The sequence below is a fragment of the Glycine max genome, chromosome 2 (assembly GCF_000004515.6).
Source record: "Glycine max cultivar Williams 82 chromosome 2, Glycine_max_v4.0, whole genome shotgun sequence".
Taxonomy (NCBI): Eukaryota; Viridiplantae; Streptophyta; class Magnoliopsida; order Fabales; family Fabaceae; genus Glycine; species Glycine max.
In genome coordinates, this window is record NC_016089.4 from 12,730,145 (window position 1) to 12,740,230 (window position 10,086).

Consider the following 10,086-nt stretch of genomic DNA (forward strand, 5'->3'; position numbering starts at 1 on the left):
TAAAAGGGGGAATAATCAAATCTAGGAAGCAAAAACAAATAGAAAGAAGAAGTAATCTTGAAAGGCAATGTGGCTGTGTAGTAAGCTTGCTGACAGAGACAGAATAGAAAAGGTTATTAGGCTGTCGCTGTTTTTTGGTTACTGATACACAAGGTAATCTGGTTGAATCAGTGGCTTAAACTGGATGATGACAGATAAAAAAGAAGAGGGTAATAGGATGTGGGCGGGGTTGGTTATTCATATACAAGGTAAATCTGATATGCAAGATATTGGTCAACCCAAGTTTATAAGTCACCATTCATCCTCTAACTCAACCATGTCAAGTTCTACCACCTCATATCACACTCACTTGTTTCCAATTCATGACAGAAGAAATTAGTGCTGTTTTAAAGTAGGCTGGCTCAACGCCAGTGGCACAACTGTGGATTGCCCCTAATACTGATCAAAGAGAAGGAAATATAAATTTTTTTACTTAGTTTTTTATCAAGATCTGAACACGATTAGAATTTAAATTTTTTTACTTGCATGAAGGGCAAATAGAAAAAGAAGAAAATGTTGAAAGAGAAAATTAACAAAGACAAAGAGAAAGCAATTGGTCCAGAGAGACTTTTATTGTGTAGCCTCCTTATTAAAATTCTAATTCCTATCATCATATTCTTGATGGGGAATAGTTTACAATTTACATAGCCTAGATGTTTATTTTTCTCTTCTAACTAACTGATTAGCACACATTTTTCTATAAATATTGTAAAGCAATGTACAGGATTCTTCATCTTAAAATCGGGACCCTTCATATGGGATAAGGAATACGGAAGTTGTCCAATTGAGAAATTGTCAGAAAGATCAAGAGTTTGAAGCTTTTGGAGCCTCCCAATCTCAGAGACAATATCATTGTTTTTCATGTTATGGCCATTTTTTTGGTTCACACTAAGAGCTTAATTTTGATATATTGTCAGTATAAAAAAATTTACGATGTTAACTAACTAGATAACACCTTGGTGTTGTTGCTATTTGAAACCTTCTTTCTAGCTTATGTTACACAATGGGCACTATGCCTTACCATGCACCGAAAATCTGTTAGAATCTAACACGAAAACAGAAGCAAATTAAGCAATGAGTCATAGGTGAAAACACTCAAATCCCAACATACTATTATTGACAGTTTAAGTACAACCTATTTATATGAACGTTATTCTTCAAACATGTTGAAGGAGCCAGAAGGACATTTCCCACAAAAATCTTCGCCTCCATCTATTAAGAACAACATATAACACTCAATCTATACGTCAATGTCTCCAATCAGATTATGTACAGTCAGAAACTAGCATCACTCTTTGAGATGCTACTAATGTTACATCAAGTTCTCTGCAACTCAGGAACTTGCATTTGAAGAAACTTTCACTTTCTTTCACTCTTCACCAACTTTAATGTCACTGTGACTTTGTGAATTATCTTGGTCCAGAAAGTTCCATTGCTTGGGCAAGTAATGAAGAGTCATCAGTGAGATCGGAGTAGCGCTCCGAAGATGAGAGTTCATTGCCTCTACTTCTTGTGGATTCAGCACTCTGTGAGGCCTCCCATTTCTCTGCAAGACCATCTCCTTCAAGCATTCTAACCACTTCAGACATCTTTGGTCTGTGGCTTGGAAGGTATTGAGTACATAAAAGAGCCACTTGAACTATTTCATCAAGCTCAATCCTATCATAGTTGTTTTTCAGGTCCTTGTCAACCAACAAGTCAATTTTCTTCTCTTGATGGATTTTCTTCACCTGCAAGTATGGTGATGGTGAATACATTTAGGACACATCACCTGATAAATTATTCATAAGCTTGACTGTGAAATTTACTGAAATAAGACTTTTTTTTAAGAAAAAAAAAACTTTGACAAGTTTATCTGTGAAATGTTTCAGTAGTTAAGCAAGCAACTGAATTAGATAAATAAAGGTTTAAACATGCTTTTAATTCATGTAAATATGAGAAACTATGGTTTTATTACTTCAAAAAAATTTTGGTTACTTACAATCCTTAGGAATATAATTTTTTGTATACGATGTATCGTAACTTAGTGATTACATGACATGTATCTAGACATGCCTTATCAGCTATCACTCTAAGATGGCATGTTTCACTATATATCTAGATGCATGTCGCGTCATCAATAAATCGTTGTAAGGATTATTTTCAAAAACATTTAAAATTTAAAAAGACCAAAATCAACAAAAGAAATTTGTCTAAACTAAAACCAAAATTCACCATATTTCCAAATACTATCAAACACATCAAACCATAAATAAATAAATAAATGATAAAGAAACCAATTCTGTGTAGCTCACCCAGTCTAGCATGGCTCCTTTCTGGTTTGCTGCTTTCCCAAACTCAAGTGCTCTTTGGCCTGATATAAGCTCAAGAAGAAGAATGCCAAACCCAAACACATCTGTTTTCTCAGAAGATTGGCCTGTAGAGAGATACTCAGGGGCTATGTGCCCCACAGTGCCTCTCACTGCTGTTGTCACATGAGAATCCCTGTGGTCCAACAGCTTTGCCAACCCAAAATCTCCCACCACAGCCTCACAATAATCATCAAGCAAGATATTTGCTGCCTTCACATCCCTGTGAATAATCTTTGGGTCACACTGTTCATGCAAATATAGCAAGCCTCTTCCAGCTCCTAAAGCTATTCTCTTCCTTGTAGCCCAGTCCAAAGCTGGCTTGGCTGTATCATCAAAAGGTAAATGAATACTCCTACTTCATAAACCAAAGGTTATATTTGGAAACTCAAAACATTTTCTTTTACTTTGGTTTTATGGAAATTGAAGTGCATCCAAGTCTGGGATGTGTATAAAAAGTTTCATGTGTATGGCAGCAGACCCAAGATGGATACATATACAAGCTAACTTGCAATTTGGTCCTAGAAAGTGACTGTTTGTGTTATTTTGGTCCCTGAAAGTTTTTGTTTAGATAAATTAGCCTTTTGAGAGATAAAATTGTTTATAAGTTCACAACTAACTTGTTAGCAAGTAAACACTTCTGATCAATTTTGTACAAAACATGCACTTTAAAGTATTAAAGTCACACAATTACCATTTTGAATAACCAAATTGTGTGTTAAACTCTACACATATAGGAACTACAGAATAGCCATTACCTTTTAGACGGGAAGCAACACTGCCATTTGACATGTAGGGATAAACCAAGAGCCTCTCTGTAGCTGTCATGCAGAACCCATACAGGCGAAGAAGATTCCGATGGACGGCTAAGCTGATCATCTCAACTTCAGTCTGGAATTGGATCTCACCTCCAATGGCATTACCATCTTTAAGCCTTTTTACTGCTATAACTGTACCATCTTGGACATAACCTTTGTAGACATTTCCAAAACCACCTTTGCCAATCAAGTTCTTGCTGCTGAAGTTATTTGTAGCAAGCTGAAGTTCTCTGAAGTGGAACTTCTTGAGGTTTCCAAGACAAACCTCTTCGCGGTGTTGTTCTGAAAGAGAAAAAGCTGAGTTAAAATAGAAGAATAAATCATGATATGCCTACCAAGTTGGTCTATGTTTATGATCCACTAACCATTAACATCAAAGAATATTTGCTTGTTATATCTTTGTCTCCACCAGATGAGGAAACCAAGTCCCAGAATTAGTAAGCATATGCAGCTTAAGCTTGAAGCAAATGCCAAGGCAAATTTGTGACTCTTTGGTCTTTTGGTGGATTGTGAATCTTGAAAAGCATTTCAGGAAACTATGTTAGGGTATGAAGGTAATTGCAAGCTAAAAGAAAAAAATAAATACAGGGGAAGAGAATGATGGAAGCAATGATTTTAAACATGTTAAGACAACTTAGAAATTGATAGTTATGAACAGTTCTTTGTTTGTGAAATGATTTTGCATCCCAAAACAATAGTTTTGGAATAGAGTTTTAGACTAAGTCCACTTATGACAGATAAGAAGAAAAACTTTAGATGCCACATCATGAGGGAGGAAAAGCATAAACAAATATAAATATAATCACTATGATTACCTTGAGAATTATTTGGAGCAGAAGGAATTGAAGTTGTTCTGAAGCAGTTCTTCTCAACTCCAGTGGCACATATCTGAGGATTGCCTATAATACTGTTTCAAGAGAAGGAAAAACATACAATTACTTAATAACACGTAAACAGCATATGTATGTTTTTTAACTCACTTGAGGAAAACATAGAAAATATTGAATGAGAAAAACTAATAAAATTAAGACCAAACACCTTACTTGAATGTTTTTGCATTTATTCTTGGTACAGGTTCACTCAAGTTATTGTAAGAGATATCCCTAAGCAAAATTCAGAAGAAGACAAATTATTGATAAGAAATCAAATTAACAAAGGAGGAAAAAATAATAAGTTAATAATAAAAAGCTAGAAGAGACTTACAGAAAGGCAAGCTGAGTCATGTTAGCCAAAGAGGAAGGAATTGGTCCAGTGAGACTGTTATTGTTTAGCCGCCTGATTGAAATTCAAATTCCTATCATCATATTCTTGATAGGGAATTAACACAGATTTTTCTATAAAGCCTATGAAATAAAGTGTAGCATTCTTGAACTTACAAATAGTGGAGACCCTTCATGTAGGAAAGAGTATCTGGAAGTTGACCAGTGAAGAAATTGTCAGAAAGATCGAGAGTTTGAAGCTTTTGGAGCCTTCCAATCTCAAAAGGGATTGGTCCTGTTATATTATTATCCTGCAGAAGCCTGCAAAAATGCCTTGTAAGATAATATTCTTAACAAAACTTCCTCCAATTCTTTCTTTTTACCATACATAGCATGTTGTTACTCACACAGTCTGGAGGTTTGTTAAGTTTCCTATGCTTGGTGAGAGAGTGCCAGATATACTTTGGCTTGGAATCCCACTGAAAAGATGAAAAATGATGAAATAAGAAGTGGAATCTTAAGAAGAAGAAGAAAAAGAAAAACAGTGAAATTGAATATTTCTTGTTATGGTTTTTGGTTTGTTCCAGTTTGACTTACAGGGCAATCACAAAATGATCAGAAGAGCAAGTGACCATGGCCCAGTTGCAAGGATCCACAGCATCAGTATCCCAGTTATTTAAGACAGAATGAGGATCCACCAGAGAGTTCTTAATGCTCATAAGAGCTTGAACTGCATGTAAAACAAGCATATTCATTAGGACTAGTGAATGAGTGACCTTACAATTATTATGTGCTCTAGGAAAACAAGGGAAGTGCTCCTAGTCATATCACCTTCATAGTTGACACCTTTAGGAGAAAGCAAAGCAGCCACTGAAGTCCACAAGAAGAACAAAGCTAAACAAAAGAGAGCCACATCCCCACTTCTCTCCATTGGGTTTTGAAGGATCACCAGAAACTTATTACTTATTCCTACAACAAAAGTGAATCAAGTTGTATCTTTAAGAGGAGGCAAGTAAGGAGCAGGTTTTGAATGATTCAGCTAGCACCACCAAATCCAACTTGGTTTGTTTTTGTTACACTGCATGTCATGTTTTACATCAAAAGAGGAACCTCATCAACCAAGTCCAAGAACAGTACCATTTCCCACCTGCTTTGAACCCAGAAATTGCACTCACTCCCACCCTTGTGTCAGACTTGTTGAGTCAGAGCCAATGGTAAAAAAAAAGACTTGAAAGAAAACCAGCATGCCTGCTGATGGTTCAACAAAGAAAGCAAAGGCAAAGAATATATAATAAATAAATAAAAAAAAGCCATGAGGCACCCCTCCATTAGCCTCTTTCTAGATAAATGCAAAAGATGATTGAAAAAGAAAATTCCATCAATCATGCATTGGTCTAAAGAGCAGTAGTGTTATTCACTTATTCTATTCCTTCAAATATAATAATAAAAGAAAGAAAAAAAGTAAGAGCAAGTGAAGTATTATCTGTTAAGCATTGTGAAAGTTTGGATCAATGAACCTTAATCAGAAAATTAACTAAGAGGGGCAATGAGTTTAGCTGCCATCAACTATGAGAGAGAGAAATAACACAAAGTGGATCGCTATGATTTGTTAACCTCTCTCAGTGTCCTGTAGAAAGAAGAAGAAAAAATTAAGAATCCAAAAACATTCCCTGTCCCTGAGGTATGTCATTCATTAACTTTTAAGTACCGAACTCCACTTTCTTTCGTTTTATTCAATTATTATGAGAAAAAAAGTTAGAATCCCAAGGGATTGAGGTTGAGATTGGTGATGCAATGGCTCCTTGTGTGAGAGATCTTTGTTGTGTCAATTATGTCTCCCATTTTCTCTCACTGTTTTAAATTTCCATTTTTCTTTGGTCATGTTAATAATCTTAGTTGGCTATGCTTTATTGATTCTCAATCACTCATTTTGTCTCCAAATAATCACATTCATCAGACAGTTCCTCTAATAAACAAGCCAAAAGCAGCCTACTTTTAAAAGCAAAAGCTGTTCTCACACTATTCTGAGTTATCTATTCCCCACACTTTGAAATTCCCAAAGTGCCCCCCATAACTAACAAAGCCAAGGTGAGGGCTTTTTTTAGTTTTTACCATCATCGCTGTGTCATGAAGTACAAGGGGTTTGTGATGTCTATTTCACTCCCGTTTTAATAGGAACTTTTGTTTTTAAATTTTTCATCAAATTTTGGTTTGCATATCAGAGCTGACATGCAGAACCCACCAAGCTAAAGAACTGTGGCATCCAGTTAATATAAAATTTGTTTTCCTACTCAGTATTTCAAGCCTCAAATAATCAAATTAGAATCACAAAATCATATTAATAAAAAATGGGAGTGTTGCAATCTACAATGCAAGTTTTCTGTCAGAGCCGTGTGCACATAGATCCATTTAATCTGAAGTGGTTCTATTTATAATGTTTTTTAAGCTTAACTGAAACTCGCATCTAGAATTAACTTTTGTATATACAATTTTTATGAAAAAAATAAAGCTAGTCATGTATAATCATTTGTCCAGCTGTAAGGTGTACCTTAAGTAAATGGTTTACCTTAGTAATTGGCTGGCCTGGCAGAAATAAGAATATCACATTACTTTATTAAATTTATAATTTTCTTAAGTTTAAATTTTTTTTCCCTGCATTTTAGGTTTTATTTTTCTTTACAAATTATTTTATTTGTTATCTTAAAACACTTTAGATAATATTTTTCACTGTTTAAAACATATTTTTTTTACTAATTAAAGTGTTTTAATGACAAAAAATAAAACAAAAATGTTTTACAAAGATTAAAATAAAAAAATACAATATCAAAAATGAAAAAATATTAAATTAGAAGAACCAAAAAAATATTTAAATCTTTTTTTATCCGTCTTAGTTATTAATTTTTTATTAAAGTGTTAGTGAGAAAAATTAAACTCATGACTTTTGTCCCCCCTCTCCCTTCAACATGTAAACTCTCCTTCTTAATTATCAAATTAACTAAATTTATAATTTTCATTTATATATTCTAAATTCTAAACCTTTTAATTTATTTTGTAACTTTTGTCTAAAATTTATAAATTCACGAAGACAAGATATACGAAATTGTTTTTATAAAAGACTTAAATATGTTTTTGGTCTCTAATAAATACATGTTTCTTACGTTTGGTCCCTGATAAAATTTTCTTTAAGATTGGATCTCTAATATTTTAAATATTTTGCCTTAGGTCCTGCCGTTAGTCCGTAATCATTGACTGCCTACATGAGTGTTAATTGGATACGTAAGAGTCTGATGTGTCGTGTCAAGTGTAACATTTGGTGTTTACTATTTTATACACGTTGGAATATATATTTTTTTAAAACAAAAACAAGCAAAACGGCATCGTTTTAATGTACTCCAAGGACTTTTTTCAAATCCACTCCATGGCCTCCCAAAAGCTACGTCGTGGTTCTGGAGTTCATATTTCTTCCATAATGTAACTCGGGGGACTCTCAATGGTAAAACATCATCAAGACAGTGGACGGCCCAAAAGCTAAGCAACATTCCAGGACCAAACCCAACAAGCCAATCACAATTTCTAACATCAGGTTCAAATCCTTCTTTGGAAAAAACTTGTTTGGCATCTTTGCCAGATCTAAATATTTCCTCAAATTTTGTCCCCATCTCACAAATATACCTGAACTAAGAGTTCCATTTAAGGACTGATTAATCTCAACAACAACGACAACACAAAAAGAGCAATTTGTGTTCTTTTGATCATTGATGTCCTTCCCAGCTCTCTTGACCTTTCCATTATCAATTTCACTCCATAACCTTGTTGTACCATCTAAGTTGCAAGTCAAAAGTACATGCCTTACAGAACACTTACCATATCTTCTGGTCAAGGTCCCTTCCTTGTGGCTTCGACAAGAAGGGTTACCGCTGAAAATCGTAACAATGAATGAGAGTGAAAATAGGAGTTACCAACGAGGACAGAATATGGGGGAAGGAGAGTTGGTGTAAAGAGAAGAAGAAGACGAATCCACCATGTCAGATTTGGAAAAAGAAACCATGTCGAGGGAGAAGTTGTATCTCCCGGCGGGGGCATCGACAGGGAGAAGATGAAGTGGTTGTCCTCGGAGTCACCATTGTTAGAGAAGAAGTCCTTGGCTGGAGATGGGAGGCCATGGAGTGAATCTGAAAAAAATTTAGAGAAGAAATCCTCAGAGTACATTAAAACAACGACGTTTTCTTTTTAAAAAATTCAAACATGTATAAACAGCAAGAACAAAACTTACATGTGGCACGATACATCACACTCCTATGTGTTTCAGTTAAAAGACACATACAGCAGGGACTTAAGATAAAAATTTTGAAATATTAGAGACCCAATCCAAATGAAAAATTTATGAGGAAACAAACGCAAAAAATGTGTATTTATCAGGGACCAAAAGTATATTTAACCCTTTATAAAAAAAGTTATAAATTTGTTAAAGTAACATAATACTCTTTGTTTTGTTTTTTAATGTGTGTTTAGAGAAGTGTTTGTAAAAATGACTTTGAATGAAAAGGATTTTAGTTAAAAATGATCTTAGACTAAAGTGACTTATGTTTCGATCTCAAATTCGTAGGCATTTTTAGGATTCTCATATTCAAAGTATTATCCACTTAGGAACTTGATGATCATCAAGGCACCTCGGTGAGTAGAGAAAAGATAATGTTTATAAATGATTCATTATCTCAACTCCTAAATGATATGAAACTGTTACCGAAATAACTTATATTTAGATATTGTTATTTAGAAAGTAAATCTCATGTAAACTAAAATTCAATGAAAGTTTTCAACTTAACATAAAATCTATTTTTTATAACTTCAAATCAAATAGAGATTTAGACTAGAGGCAAACTTAGTTTTATCTAACAACAACCAAACATTTGTATCTATACTAAAATCACTTTTGAGTAAAAACAAGTATAAATATGATTTTAGTTTTTATATTTTAGTTTTTTCTTGTTTTTAGTTCCTGAAAGTTCATATTGTCTAAATTTAGTCTTTGTATTATATTAAAAATATGTTTTTAGTCCCTCCACACATATTCTTCACAAACGATGTTAATTCTTGAGAAATGGATTATTGTCGGTTCTTGCTTTCAACATCAACAACTTTTCCCTAAATGCACATTCTTTTTGTCCTAGTTGCAAAGAACATGATGTGGATTTTAAACCACAACTCCTACATACATATATTGATGAGAAACCATGCAATTCATAGAATTGCAACACAAACTCTTGAAGAATGATGGTGGAAACGAATATAGGAATGAAGTCACAGTTCGATGCGTTTGGATTTAGGAGAGACATTATAATAATTTTTTTAAAAAAAAATCCATGTCATTGTAATTAATTTTTTTAAAAAAAAATCAGTCAATTCTAACAATTAAAATTAATGTCATTTGTGAAGAATATATGCCGAAGAACTAAAAATATGTTTTTAATAAAATATAGGAATTAAATTAGACGATATAAAACTTTAGGAACTAAAAAAAATAAAAATATAAAGATTAAAAAAATATTTTTCCTTAAAAATAAAGTGTGTGTTTAAAAAAAAATTGTTTAACATGACTTATTTTACATTTATGTTTGAATCATTTTACACTTTTTAAAGTATTGAACACTAATTTACCGAACACTTCAGTTTATTATTATG

The 10,086-nt window shown here is 33.5% G+C and overlaps 1 protein-coding gene across 3 annotated transcripts; it reads right to left on the bottom strand.

Moving 5' to 3' along the window:
• Window positions 1-1,125: 1,125 nt before the first annotated feature.
• On the bottom strand, window positions 1,126-6,224 carry LOC100790194 (protein NSP-INTERACTING KINASE 2). 3 transcript variants are annotated; one of them, XM_041012409.1, is made up of 12 exons: window positions 5,922-6,224; window positions 5,236-5,373; window positions 5,002-5,134; window positions 4,812-4,883; window positions 4,582-4,725; window positions 4,409-4,480; window positions 4,249-4,308; window positions 4,021-4,112; window positions 3,571-3,720; window positions 3,146-3,487; window positions 2,334-2,713; window positions 1,126-1,769 (listed from the first exon to the last, which is right to left on the bottom strand). In XM_041012409.1, exons 2-12 carry the CDS (start codon window positions 5,333-5,335, stop codon window positions 1,449-1,451), a joined length of 1,866 nt encoding a protein of 621 aa, XP_040868343.1. In that variant the 5' UTR covers window positions 5,336-5,373; window positions 5,922-6,224; the 3' UTR covers window positions 1,126-1,448. The 3 variants fall into 3 exon arrangements, with proteins under 3 accessions (XP_040868343.1, XP_006574994.1, XP_014622329.1); XM_006574931.4 differs by having other exon boundaries at window positions 5,542-6,224; XM_014766843.3 differs by lacking the exon at window positions 5,922-6,224 and adding an exon at window positions 5,552-5,897.
• Window positions 6,225-10,086: the final 3,862 nt, after the last annotated feature.

Coding starts and splice junctions, on each gene's coding strand:
- LOC100790194 (XM_041012409.1), bottom strand. CDS start 5,335: ATGGAGAGAAGTGGGGATGTGGCTCTCTTTTGTTTAGCTTTGTTCTTC. Junction 4,309..4,408: donor ATGACTCAGCTTGCCTTTCT/GTAAGTCTCTTC, acceptor AATTTTGCTTAG/GGATATCTCTTACAATAACT. Junction 3,488..3,570: donor AATATTCTTTGATGTTAATG/GTTAGTGGATCA, acceptor TTTCTCTTTCAG/AACAACACCGCGAAGAGGTT.